Raw genomic sequence first — 14,872 nt, 5'->3', positions numbered from 1 at the left:
TATTAGTCAGCAGGCAGCAGCTGCCTCAGGAAGATTAGTCAGCAGGCAACAGCTGGACAAAAACTGGCTTAACAGCTCCCGTGAGAGTCATTCCTCAGGGCGCGACTACGGTAAGGTGATTCACTTCCAACAATTATACCTTTTCGTTTTCTTTCACGGCACTTTCCGTGAGGAATAGCCAGAGTATGTGTGTGCTGACTGTCTGGGAGAGTTTGGGGGTACTGGTGACTGTCTGGGAGAGTTTGGGGGTACTGGTGACTGTCTGGGAGAGTTTGGGGGTACTGGCGACTGTCTGGGAGAGGTTGGGGGTACTGGTGACTGTCTGGGAGAGTTTGGGGGTACTGGCGACTGTCTGGGAGAGTTTGGGGGTACTGGCGACTGTCTGGGAGAGGTTGGGGGTACTGGCGACTGTCTGGGAGAGTTTGGGAGTACTGGTGACTGTCTGGGAGAGTTTGGGGGTACTGGCGACTGTCTGGGAGAGTTTGTGGGTACTGGTGACTGTCTGGGAGAGTTTGGGGGTACTGGCGACTGTCTGGGAGAGTTTGTGGGTACTGGCGACTGTCTGAGAGAGTTTGGGGGTACTGACGACTGTCTGGGAGAGTTTGGGGGTACTGACGACTGTCTGGGAGAGTTTGTGGGTACTGGTGACTGTCTGAGAGAGTTTGGGGGTACTGACGACTGTCTGGGAGAGTTTGGGGGTACTGGTGACTGTCTGAGAGAGTTTGGGGGTACTGACGACTGTCTGGGAGAGTTTGGGGGTACTGGTGACTGTCTGAGAGAGATTGGGGGTACTGGTGACTGTCTGGGAGAGTTTGGGGGTACTGGTGACTGTCTGAGAGAGTTTGGGGGTACTGGTGACTGTCTGGGAGAGTTTGTGGGTACTGGTGACTGTCTGGGAGAGTTTGTGGGTACTGGTGACTGTTTGGGAGAGGTTGTGGGTACTGGTGACTGTCTGGGAGAGTTTGTGGGTACTGGTGACTGTCTGGGAGAGTTTGTGGGTACTGGTGACTGTCTGGGAGAGTTTGGGGGTACTGGTGACTGTCTGGGAGAGGTTGTGGGTACTGGTGACTGTCTGGGAGAGTTTGTGGGTACTGGTGACTGTCTGGGAGAGTTTGTGGGTACTGGTGACTGTCTGGGGGAGTTTGTGGGTACTGGTGACTGTCTGGGAGAGTTTGGGGGTACTGGTGACTGTCTGGGAGAGTTTGGGGGTACTGGTGACTGTCTGGGAGAGTTTGGGGGTACTGGTGACTGTCTGGGAGAGTTTGGGGGTACTGGTGACTGTCTGGGAGAGTTTGTGGGTACTGGTGACTGTCTGGGATAGTTTGGGGGTACTGGTGACTGTCTGGGAGAGTTTGTGGGTACTGGTGACTGTCTGGGAGAGTTTGGGGGTACTGGTGACTGTCTGGGACAGTTTGGGGGTACTGGTGACTGTCTGGGAGAGTTTGGGGGTACTGGTGACTGTCTGGGAGAGTTTGTGGGTACTGGTGACTGTCTGGGAGAGTTTGGGGGTACTGGCGACTGTCTGGGAGAGTTTGGGGGTACTGGTGACTGTCTGGGAGAGTTTGTTGGTACTGGTGACTGTCTGGGAGAGTTTGGGGGTACTGGTGACTGTCTGGGAGAGTTTGTGGGTACTGGTGACTGTCTGGGAGAGTTTGGGGGTACTGGTGACTGTCTGGGAGAGTTTGTGGGTACTGGTGAACGTCTGGGAGAGGTTGGGGGTACTGGTGACTGTCTGGGAGAGTTTGGGGGTACTGGTGACTGTCTGGGAGAGTTTGGGGGTACTGGTGACTGTCTGGGAGAGTTTGTGGGTACTGGTGACTGTCTGGGAGAGTTTGGGGGTACTGGCGACTGTCTGGGAGAGTTTGGGGGTACTGGTGACTGTCTGGGAGAGTTTGTGGGTACTGGTGACTGTCTGGGAGAGTTTGGGGGTACTGGTGACTGTCTGGGAGAGTTTGTGGGTACTGGTGACTGTCTGGGAGAGTTTGGGGGTACTGGTGAACGTCTGGGAGAGTTTGTGGGTACTGGTGAACGTCTGGGAGAGGTTGGGGGTACTGGTGACTGTCTGGGAGAGTTTGGGGGTACTGGTGAACGTCTGGGAGAGTTTGGGGGTACTGGCGACTGTCTGGGAGAGTTTGGGTGTACTGGTGAACGTCTGGGAGAGTTTGTGGGTACTGGTGAACGTCTGGGAGAGGTTGGGGGTACTGGTGAGTGTCTGGGAGAGTTTGGGGGTACTGGTGAACGTCTGGGAGAGTTTGGGGGTACTGGCGACTGTCTGGGAGAGTTTGGGGGTACTGGTGAACGTCTGGGAGAGTTTGTGGGTACTGGTGAACGTCTGGGAGAGAGTGCTGGTGACTTTCTGGGAGAGGTTGAGGGTTGGGAGAGGTTGAGAGGTTGAGAAAGGCCTGAATACCGTAAACCATATCAACCTCTTCCTTATACTTCACCACTATGGAATCCGAGGCCACCATCTCTCAAGTGGCCTCGACGGGGACTGGAAGCCGGCGGCTTGCTGAAGGGCCCTATCTCGTTCCTGTGGGATTTTTACCAGCTGTATTTTGAACTGAAGTAATGACTTGACATTTATGGCTTCAGCGGGTAGGCGGTTCCATAGGAGAATAGTGGTCTGGATTAATATCTCTCAAACTTGTTCGGCAGTTAAAAGCTCTCTGATGACATCAGCCCTTCTTGAGGTTATCTTGAGATGATTTCGGGGCTTTAGTGTTCCCGCGGCCCGGTCCTCGACCAGGCCTCCACCCCCAGGAAGTAGCCCGTGACAGCTGACTAACTCCCAGGTACCTATTTTACTGCTAGGTAACAGGGTGAAAGAAACTCTGCCCATTGTTTCTCGCCGGCGCCCGGAATCGAACCCGGGACCACAGGATCACAAGTCCAGTGTGCTGTCCGCACGGCCGACCGGCTCTGTCCACATTTGGTTTGCAGTGTTGCTATTTAGAGTAAACCGGTGCTGGCAGTGAACGCTTTCTATCTAATTGCGAAAGGAAATATGAATTTTTACATGTAATTAGCATTTTTTCGAACGAAATCTTTGGCCTTAAGATGATTGTTCGATTGCCTTGTAAACATCTTATTTAAATAGCCCGCGCTGGTGCACTATCGTCTGCTCCAATCATCTTATGTTTGGCGGAAAAAGTATATTAATTGATTGATTGATGAAGATTAACCCACCCAAAAGGTGGCACGGGCATGAATAGCCCGTAAGTGATGGTATATTAATTGTGATGTGTGTGTATATATGTATGAACACGTTGTTCTAAACGGGGCGAGAATAGTTTAAGCTTCCTCATACCTTTGTGTGTATTTTACCTCAATAAACTCAATCACACATCACAAGCAATAAACGTATTACCGAACATTCTGAGAGATAAACATATACATTTCCTAATAATTGGTTAGGGGGGGGGTATATTGGCGGGAGATTTTCCCGCGTTTTCCGAGATCAACACAAGCCACAACAACACGCTGCTGTTGCTCCCTGCTGCTGCTCCCTGCTGCTGCTGTCATGTCTGTACGTTAAATTCCTCGCTCGAGGCTCATTGTCTTGCTGTGTTGACTATATAGAGATGTCAGGTCGTGCTTTACGGTGTGGTTGATGTCATGTATTCTGCCAGATCGTGGAGAGAGACAGAGAACACAGCTCCCGGAAGTGGAGGCGGCGGGCATTTAATAAATTTATTCTTTAGCTAAACCCATTTTAGAGTTAGTGATGGACGTAGATCTATATTGTGGGAGCGTAGTTTGTTGTATAGTACTGAGGCGTCTGTTACTCGTAGTAAATCTGGGATATTGTAGTTGTTGCCACTGGATTTTGTCAACTCAAAAGACTTTCAAAATTGTAGCTCATTATCAACAATAAATTTGTGTTGGTTTAAGATACTATGTATTTGATCCCAGAGAAGCCCCTACCTCACCTAAGGTGTGGATATGGCTCCTATTGTACACAATACAGTTTACACACCGAGTGTTCATTTAATTATGCAACCAGTTGACAAAGGCATTTCAACAAAGGGCATTTTCTTATATAAAAACATGTATTTCATCACTTTTAGCTATATGGTTAGGTTTGTTAGCCTTCAAAATCCGTCTTGGGTCCGACGTGACCTGTATCGGGTTTGGGTCGGAGTTTGGGATAAGTTGGGTTCAGCTGGGCTGATAAGTCTTTGATTTGGTACCAAGACTAAACAAATATATTCATAATATATTTTAAAGATACAGTACTGCTAGGATTGGAGGAATAACACTCATTCCTCCTGTCATTCACCCAAAATTGTTCCAAACCCTGTAATTATTAGATTGTATTTTAGTGAATAAGTTAATAACTTTAATACCAAACATGTTTATATACAGTATATATATTGCACTCCTTTCTTTAGTGATATATTAGTATTTAACATGGTTATTAGAGCTACAGCTTCATACTGGGCAGTACTTGTACATTGGTACAGTACTCTGATCAACTAGAGCACAGTGAAAAGTTAAAATTTTAATGAACTTATATTTTAGCAGAATTTAAACCTTACCATAGCTCTATTCTAGGTATGAAGCTAGAATATTCCAAGTAATTGACAGTGTTCTTGAGATAGTAAGTATTTTAATTGTACTGCTGTATTTCCAGGACCAACCCACCTCCCCATCAGCTGCTATGAGCTCTCCTGAGCCTACCACGCCCAGCCGCTCCAGCGTGTCGGGTCGACGGCGTCGAAGATCCTCCAGGGCTTCAAATGTTGACCCCGTTACTTCCTCACCGGGCCGTGACCTTCCAGCTTTTGAAGACGAGAGTGACTTATTGGGGAATGACTTGCCCGTAGAAGAAGATGACGGAGAAGAGCTATTTGGGGATAATATGGAAACGTAAGAGTTCGTGCAGACGATGATTCACAATAATGTGGCTGAAGATATGATGACCAAACCACACACCGAAAGATGAGACAACGACGACGTTTCGGCCCGTCCTGGACCATTATCAAGTCGACTGTCGACTTGATAATGGTCCAAGATGGACCGAAATGTCGTCTCCTCATCTTCTGGTGTGTGGGTTGGTCATTGTAAGGGTGCATGTTAAAATGTCTTGATATCACATAATGTAGTTCATTTGCCTGTACCTTTGTATCTAACCTTGTCTGGTCACCATTTTTTTTTTTTTATATAGAGTACATATATCATATACTTTTCCACATCTTTGTTAAAAGCAAATTAGTAACGTGCATTTGATTATTATAGAAGCAGTTCTCTTCGTCCCTTGCCTATCTTTTGTTTTTTTTACGGGTTGGCACATGAGCAAATTACTTCTGAATCCAGTTATCAAGCTTTGAGTTTTCTCTTTCCGTAGCTCATCATTAGTCTTGCCTTGCTAGTTTTCCTGGAACATGACCCCTTCAGTCAGTTTGCAACCAGGTCCCTAATTCTTGCTGGGCGAATGGGTAAGGATCGGTGCCCAGTCGATCATCTGTCCAGAGCTTTAACCCAGTCAAAATTATTGCTCTCTCTCTCTCTCCCATGGGAATGACAAAAATAAAATACATTTTCTGTACGATTTCAAAGTGGATGCCTCAATGGTGTATCATTTTTTTTAGCAATGACTGCTCTCTGATTAGGTTATATACAGAACCCACTAGTCTGCATTATCAACTATATCTAATATGCCCAAAGAAGTCACAAACGTACAAGCTGAGGGTAGTGATACCTCTATGCTACATAATCTCCCTGGCTTGGTGCCCTCTTTTGATAATTATTGTTCTGTACTTGTGCTAGGAGTCTTGTAGAGTAGTAGCGGGTATTGCCCGCCCACCATATAGTCACCTAAACTCCACCAATATGGAAAGGCAATTTCATTTTACAGCGACTACCGCCACATTCCCGAATTGGACGTGTACGACCGTGATAATCTCGATGATTCGGAGTACTCCATGTTGAGTGAAGGTGATCGTGTAGCTGCAGAGGCACAGATGAGGAAGAGAGATCGTGATGAGGGGCGTGTCACTGGAAGAATGCGAAGAGGGTTGATATATGGTGAGTTTTATCTAAAGGGAGCATTTGCATGCATACGAGTTCAGTCTGAACTCATTCTGAAGCATAATTTGAGGGATGGTGTTTTTTTTATTAATATTGTATCAAGATATTATTTCTTTAAAAGTTAAGATATTCAAAACCTAAATTTCTCCTTTAGGGATTTTTTTTTTTCAGGGATAATGCCAGATGGTAAGGCTTAGTTTATTAAGGGCTATGTGGCAATGAATATAGTTTTTTATTTGCAAATTTCATTATACCCTGTACTCGATATTCAAACTGGCACTTAATTTGAGGTATATTGTGTGGAATGTGGAAGGTATAAATGAACATATAGCACAATTTTTAATAAAGGGAAGTTTGATGTGTAAGGTTTGAGAAGCAAAACAAGAGTAAAGATTGAAGAGCAGATTGAATTAAATTATAAGAATTAACAAGAGTGTAAGAAACTACTGAGTATGCCTGGTAATGAATAGTTGTATGTGGCAGTGAATAATTTGTCTTTTGCAGTTCAAGGTGCATGTGTGTGAAATTCAAATTCAGGAGAGTAAAGGTGGTGACTGCCTGTACTGCACATGTATACCATGTGGCAATAGAACTGAGAATGAGATATAGTATTCTTGTTTGTCAATCTAAAAGATGATGCTGGTATAAGAGTTATAGAACAATTTTAATGGGTGATCTGGATGGTAAATCAGGAGTGGACCTCAAGAATTCGTCATTTTACCTCTGTAGAGCAACTAATATCATAATTGGTCACCTTGTTGAAATTGAAATAAGTTTATTGAGGTAAAATACACACAAAGGGATGAGGTAGCTCAAGCTATTCTCACCCCATTCAGTACAACGTGTTAATACATACATAGACACACATCACAAACAATAAACATATTACCAAACATTCTGAGAGATAAACATATACATTTCCTCCTTCACAAGTAGTATGTTATCAGACGTACACACAAATACTTTTATGACCTAGGTATACTGTATAGACAATTTGCAAGAGACATGCAGATAATTCAACAAAATATTACAGTCTTGGTGCAAAATTCTTATATCTCTCAAGAATATCATCAACCTTTCCGTTGTGACACATCCAGGCTATTTGTTCAGGAACAGTCCTTATCTCAGTGTTTCTATATACATTAATCAACGGACAATCAAGAACATAATGGGTAATGGGCCAGGGTGTGAGACCTTAACATACCACATAGTTTACACCTCGTGTCATTATCATGAACATCTATCCCATATTCCCAGTAATATTTGTACCCAAGCCTGAGCCGCATGTACACAGAGTCACTCCAAGCATTTCTCCTTTTACCATAAGTGAAATGGGTGTTTTGACTCACATACATGTAGTGTTGCATGGTTTGACTTCTCTCATACGTTATCTCTCTCCTCTCCACTCCTGCCTGTGCCTGAATATTTCTGATTTTGCTTCTTATTTGTCTCATTGTGAATTCACATTCAATGTCAACTTGTGGTTTTGATGTGGCACGTTTGGCCAAGTCATCCGCCACCTCGTTGAGCACTATTCCAACATGAGATGGAATCCACATGAATTTCACACTACAACCTTTCAGCTGTATCTCAGTTATTCTTCTCTTACAGTCCTCAACTATAGATATGAAGACTGGGTTTCGACTGTTTAAGGACTCCAGTGCTCCTCGGCTATCGACAAATACAAAAACATTTTTGTCGTCATGACGTACTTCCTCCAAACACACCAGAATGGCCTGCAGTTCAGCTTGTGTGGATGATATATAATTACTAAGCCGGAGTTCAGTTATCCTGTCCACAGTCCCAAACTCCGTATATTCCCTTATTAGGACACCACACCCTGCCCTGCCATCCTCCGCCACCGACCCGTCGCAATATACATGTAAACTGTTGCCTCTTGGTAACCGAGATATCATGCTTCCATACAAACACCGTAATTGTCCCGGTTCATGATGAATCTTTTTCACCTTGAGGGGTACAATTTCGACGTCTATTTTCTGTACTTTCCAGGGAGCAGACATATTACACTGTCGAGAGGGTTTACAGCAGTCAAGTACATCGTATTCCCTGAGATCATGAGCTAATCCCCTCATGTAGCGTGTCTCCCTCAGTTTCCTGGAAGTGTGTACGTCACTCAAGCAGGTCTGAACACTCTCAAACAGCTTATCCCCTCCTTTTCTCCGCATGAAACGAATAGATACTCTAGTGTTAATGTCACGGACTCTATCACACACACTCTGTAAATTTAATTCCATTCTCATTATTTCAATCATTGCATTTCTTTGACATCCAAGAATAATCCTCATAGCCTCGTTCTGTATCAGCTCTATTTTTTGAATTCTGCCTTGGCCTGTGTAAGACAATACGGGTGCTGCGTAGTCTATCAGGGACTGAACAGTACTTATGTATAACATCTGCAAGATAGGTACCCCCAACACCTTTACCAGAAAAAGCCAGTGCTTTCAGAGGATGCAGATGGGCTTTACATAAGGTGCTGATATGATTTATTTCAGCATTTTTACTCTCACATGTGTATCCAACATACATGCCCAGATACTTGTACTTCTGAACACGGCTCAGTTCCACACCATTTAGAGTAAGTGTTATATTTCTTCGTTTCCTATACTCGTATTTGGTTTTATCTGCATTTATAACTAAGCCTAACTTGTGACAGGTTGTACCAAGTATGTTAAGAGCAGTTTGAATTTTGTTCCCGGCAGTGCCTTGTATAAGAATGTCATCAGCATATATGATCGTCGTGACCCCTGGAGGATACATCTCTGATGCTAATCTGTTCGGTAGGAGCCGGTCGGCCGAGCGGACAGCACGCGGGACTTGTGATCCTGTGGTCCTGGGTTCGATCCCAGGTGCCGGCGAGAAACAATGGGCAGAGTTTCTTTCACCCTATGCCCCTGTTACCTAGCAGTAAATAGGTACCTGGGTGTTAGTCAGCTGTCACGGGCTGCTTCCTGGGGGTGGAGGCCTGGTCGAGGACCGGGCCGCGGGGACAGTAAAAAGCCCCGAAATCATCTCAACATAACCTGTTCATTAATACATTGAATAAGGTGGGACTTAATACTCCCCCTTGTGGGGTACCTAACTGAAACCTCCGTTCCTCAGACATGTATCCCTGGTAATACACCTAACCTTTTCTGCCTTGTAGATAATCCCTTATCCAGTGTAGCAATCTCCCTGTTATTCCCAGATTGGCTAATTCGTATAAGATTACTTCCCCATTGGCTTTATCAAATGCTCCTTGTAGATCAACAAAAACTCTACAATTGTCATCCACATTAGACATACACTTTAAGAGACAATCCGCAGTACTTTTGCCTTTGATAAAACCAAAGAGATTACTGGACATGTTATCACCTATAAGGTAGAGTAGCCTATTTAACAAAATCCTTTCCATCATTTTACAAAAGCAGGATATTAAGGAGACAGGTCTGTAGCCTCCGTTTGACTTAGGGATAGGAATGATGACAGCCTCTTTCCATTTTCTTGGTAACTTTCCCTCTCTATAACTCATATTAAACAAATCAAGTAAGGGACTAGGTTTCATACCAGCTAAATAATTAAGAATGTCATACGTTACTCCATCTTTTCCCGGAGCAGTAGAGCTGCCACTTTTTATAGCATCCAGTAGCTCATCGTGAGTTATCTCAGTGCATGTTATAGATCTTGTATTTAAGGCACATAAAGTTACTCCATTTCTAATATTTTCCCATGACTCAATGGTGACTCTCGTGTCTGCAGGTAAGGACTCCATACCTGCAACACTAGCCCATTTATCTACTAACTCATTAGCAACCTTCCCTGGATCTGAGTGAGCATTGAATTTGGTCTTACAACCCCTGATTTTGTTTACTGCTCTCCCTATGTCTTTAAGGTTCTTAGTATTACCAATGGACTGAGCAAAGTCTTGCCAGTATCTGTCCCGCGCCTCCTTCCTCACCTGACTGTATTCCCTAGCCACTTCCAACATTGTATTTTTCTCTTCATCCCTCATTCCATTTTTTAACCATTCTTTATGTGCACTCCGTAGCATTCTCTCCCACCCCTTGATTTGCTGATCATTGGGATATTTAAATTTCTTAGGTCCATGCGTCTTGCTTCCCCTGCCCCTGTTATTTTCCCTCTGTACTAATTTCTCTATGTTCTCGACCATGTCCTCGTAAAAACTATCAACGCAGAGCGGCGTGTATTGTTGATACCAATCTCCCATATTTTGAATAAAATAATTTTTCATATCTTTATTAATATTTAGCCTTTTCCTTTGAAAGTGGACTTGTTTTTTTCCCCAGTGGTAATTCAACGTTCAAGGCAAAGTGGTCACTAAGTAGTTCCCGAACAACCCGGACCTCCCCCATAATCCCCTGAGAATTTAAAATGCAGGCATAGTCAAGCCGTCCTCCCCTGATGTGAGTTGGTTCATTGTTTCCCAAGAGACAGGTATCTGGATGATCTTGTAGAAACTGTAACCACTTGACCCCATTAGTATTAATACTACTCACTGTCCCAAGGCTTGTGTGCCGAGCATTGCGACATTGCGATTCTCAAAAAAAAAGCGACATTGCGATTCTCGAGATTTTTTCAGCCCTGTGACGTCCATTATTGGCCCAAATGATTCCTTCATTTTATGTGTAATTATAGGGTTCTTCCTTTCACTACGACTATCATCATTCACACACACTTCCCTTTCCTTCATTTCATCACTCAATATTTCATTATTGCCCTCAACCACTATATCCTGATTATCCTTCACCGTTTTGTGATTTTCCTTGACCTCCTGAATGTTTAATTTCGCCTCGATGGACTCGATTCTCTGCCCAAGATTTCGGAGGAACTCGCCAACTTTTCTAAGTTCAGCCCACACTTCCTTGACCATATCATTATGGCCCTCTTTCTGAGCCACAGTAGCCACTTCACTCACCGTTACACTGTCACTGCCGGAGTCCTGAGTGGTGGCGTGGCTGCTTGTTGCTTGAGCCTGCCTAAGTAAAGGTGACTCCTTTACCCACGCATTCGTCCGGTTCACTGGCACTGTTTGGGGCAGACTGTTTTGCTGTGCTCCCGGTGTCTGCGTAAGAGCTCTTGCTTGCTCTGTAACATTCACCGGCCGGGGAACATCCATACTCGGTCTCTTGCTACACACAGCCGAGCTGGCATTGTGAACACCACAGTTGCAGCATCTGGGAACTATTTTCTCACCCAGATTAAGTCTGTCTCTACACACATTAGAGAGGTGAGACTTTCTGCAGAAACGACATCGTGGATCATTTTGACAGCTCCAGGATTTATGCCCCCATCTGCAGCATTTCCGGCATATTATGGGCTCTTCCACATACTTTGCTACATGCCTGTAGCCAGCCCCGGTGATGAACACTTTCTCGGGTACTTCACCTCTCACTAGAGCCACCACCTGACTCCTAGCTTCACCTTTAATAAGGTGACGCTTGGCCCACACAAATCGTTGGTCATCGAGGATGAACTCGGGGTCTAGAATCTGAGGGTATTTGTAGATAATTACCTTCTTCAGCTTCTCGTTCCCCTCCGGTATTTCCATAACAATTCCATCATATCCTTGCTGGGTAAGATACTCCACTGCCTCCATAGAACCTACCGTTATGTAAGGTCTGTTTACACCTTCCTTCAGCAGGGGCTCGAACTTGCGGTGTTCTCTTCCAAGTCTGACTGTCCACAGCAGCTTCTGTTGATAGGCCAGCGTTCATGAGGCAGGGAAGAGAAGCCTCCATCTCCGCTGACCCTCACCTTCCTGACATCGTTCCGTCCGTTCGTCGGCATCAGTCTCGGCGTCGTTCTTCATTCTCTTGTCGTTTCCGTGAAGTGCACTATCACTGTCAACACTACGCCTTGCCTCCTGTCTTCTTCGTTTCTTCTGTTGCCTTGTTAGAACTTCTTGATACTCGCCCTCCTCGACTGACTGGCTGCTTTCAGAGTCCATATTAATATTTGCCGGGGGAAGTAGCCAGTTCTTCTGGTGACTGAGTCTCCATCTCAGTACCCAGCATGGGGGGAGGGGGGGGGAGGAAGGCAATTGATACGAGTCAGTCTCCTTATGTGTAGACTTAGCTAAACACCACTATATAGACAGTGTTTCCTTACTCAAAATGTCTTCTCATATTATCCCTGTTTACCTTGTGACGGGAAAGTGTTGGAGTGTAGATGTTCGGCAGTCCTCCAATGGCAGGTGTCAATGCCTGTCACATTTACAAAAAAAAAAAGATGTCACCTTGTTGGTGTGGTTATCTTGAGGTTATCTTGAAATGATTTCGGGGCTTTAGTGTCCCTGCGGCCCGGTCCTCGACCAGGCCTCCACCCCCAGGAAGCAGCCCGTGACAGCTGACTAACACCCAGGTACCTATTTTACTGCTAGGTAACAGGGGCATAGGGTGAAAGAAACTCTGCCCATTGTTTCTCACCGGCGCCTGGGATCGAACCCAGGACCACAGGATCACAAGTCCAGCGTACTGTCCGCTCGGCCGACCGGCTCCCTCCACTGACCGGTGTGGACAAGAAAACAAAAATTGTTTTTAGAATTTGTACTCAAGAAAGTAAGGAATAGGAAAAAAACACACACCTAAAGTCTTTTTCTGCTTGTGTGCACAGCAGAATTGAGCCATGTGAGGAAGTCATTTGTACCTGGCATGAGATAGTTATTATTGACATGTGGTGAAGGTTTCTGGGCTCTAAGGTTAAAGCTTAATGTTCTCCTTTATGTTTGCCGCTTCACTTTAGTTGACTTAATGTGTGGGATAACTTGAGTTATGTATGCATAATGAGTGAAATGGATGAAAGCTGTACTACTGATTAACCTAATTGGACTGAATAGTGAGAAAGAAGTACCGGTACTGTACATCCAACCTGTCCTTTTACAACCTGTCCTCCCAAAAACGTCGCTTTTCACTCGTATGTGTTACGTAAGGCCGAAAATTATCGTATTAGAAAATGGAAGCGGCTAGTGAAAGTGACATACTGTCCAGTTTTCTGTTTTGGGTCCTCTGGCAGGTTAGGAGAGACCACTTTAAATTGACCGTTTTCTTGATGTTGGGAAACCTTAGGAGGACGGGCTGGTACATAAGCAAAACTGATAAGTGGGGAAAGTTGCTGGTGTTGATAAGGTACATAATGATATGTAGCGGAGAATAAAGAAGGAGTAGGTGTGGAGAATTGGCCATAAATCATGGAATAGCGGTTATTCTCCAGTGTAAGAGTTAGCAGGATTTTAGGACCTCTGAAGATTGGCCAAGTTCTTTACTTTGGTAATAGTTGATTCAGTTGGTAAAAACTCAAGGTGTCTTGAAGATGTATAAAATGGAACTAAAGAAAAATAGTACATTAATACTCGTGGCAGGGACTTTAGTGGAGAGCCTATACATCTCTGTCCTCACAAAAGATATGCTATCATTAGCAAAACAGCTAATTACAAATATTAATTAGGAATACTTTTATTATAAACTGAAATAAATTAAACAAATTAATATTTCTTTGAAGTAATTTTAATTGTATGCAGGAAATTAACAATGAAGATTGTTGTTTTTATTTTCAAAAAATATGAAAATCGTGTATTCACACAAATATCACTCATTTTTGCTCCAGTTATTGCCTGAATGGCTTCCAAACTAGAAAATATGGTTTATAATGGATACGGTACTAAAGAATTTACAAAAAGTATCACTGTAGATAAAAATTATAATAAGAAATAATAATAAAGTGTACACCATGTATATATATATATAAATAAAAGGGGGTGGTAGAAGTGAACACTCATACGTATTCAGCGTTAAATGGCAAGTTTTTCTCTGAATGCTCTGTGTTCCCTTCTTTGAGGCTGTGGGGTCCCTACAATTGTGCCAGAGGTGGTACCCCCCCCTATAAGAAATAATATAATGTTTTTTTTCCGAACAGAAAATGCACATGTTCCTTCCAATTAAAGAAAAGCTAGTTACACAGATTAATGTCGATTGTTATACGAACAGTGGGCTCGAGAAGAACCACAAGTACAGTCCCTAAGCTAAGCAACTGGTACACGTGATAAGTTATTTTTCTAATTTGATCTATTTATCATGTACACCGTCCACCTCATCCAATGGGTAGCAATGGATAAGTTATAATCACCCACATTTACTACCTGCAGCTGGATAACTAAGGATAATTGACTAAAATATGTTAAATCATTTTGAATGAAATATTGACACATTTCTTGAACATTTGTTATGAGTTCTCTTTATGGTCATCCTATTGGGAAGATTCGCTTCTTCTGCTTACCACCTTCCGGTTATTCTGCTTGAATAGTGTAGTACTATTTTGACATTCTGCATTGATTACTCTTCCTTCTGATGTCTACTCTGTAAGTTGACACACTGCATCTCGGTTTCAGTTTTGGCCTTTGAGTGCCCAGTTCAAACATTGTCCTTCAAACAAATTTGCTTGAATGTCCTTAATCTTATTAACTGATCTCATGATTAGCTTATAGCTCTAGTGACATGTTGAATGTCTTACAGATGAAAGTGATGATGATGAGGATCGACCAGCCAGGAGGCGTCGTATGGCTGAGAGAGCTGTGGAAGGTGATGCTCCAGATGATGAAGAGGTAAGATTAAGGCGTCTGATGCTTGTTATCTGGTAGTTATATTCAAATTGGGCTGGGCGTTAGAGCGACGATCTCGCTTCATGCGGGTCGGCGTTCAATCCACGACCATCCACCAAGTGGTTGGGCACCATTCCTTCCCCCCGTCCCATCCCAAATCCTTATCCTGACCCCCTTCCAAGTGCTATGTAGTCGTAATAGCTTGGCTCTTTCCCTGACAGTTCAATTCAA

General features: G+C 44.0%; 1 protein-coding gene across 1 annotated transcript in view; it reads left to right on the top strand.

The window, feature by feature from the left end:
* Positions 1–3,398: 3,398 nt before the first annotated feature.
* The window catches only part of Mcm2 (DNA replication licensing factor Mcm2), a 29,609-nt gene continuing 18,135 nt past the window's right edge, over positions 3,399–14,872 (top strand). Inside the window, exons 1-4 of the mRNA XM_045739257.2 lie at positions 3,399–3,526; positions 4,634–4,869; positions 5,858–6,027; positions 14,556–14,644. Coding sequence (XP_045595213.2) covers positions 3,521–3,526; positions 4,634–4,869; positions 5,858–6,027; positions 14,556–14,644 — 501 coding nt within the window. The 5' untranslated portion in view covers positions 3,399–3,520. The remainder of the gene's footprint in view (positions 3,527–4,633; positions 4,870–5,857; positions 6,028–14,555; positions 14,645–14,872) is intronic.

This window comes from Procambarus clarkii, chromosome 36 (genome assembly GCF_040958095.1).
Source record: "Procambarus clarkii isolate CNS0578487 chromosome 36, FALCON_Pclarkii_2.0, whole genome shotgun sequence".
NCBI classification, from domain to species: domain Eukaryota; kingdom Metazoa; phylum Arthropoda; class Malacostraca; order Decapoda; family Cambaridae; genus Procambarus; species Procambarus clarkii.
The sequence above is the reverse complement of the archived record's forward strand: the minus strand, read 5'-3'. Positions and strand labels throughout refer to the sequence as shown.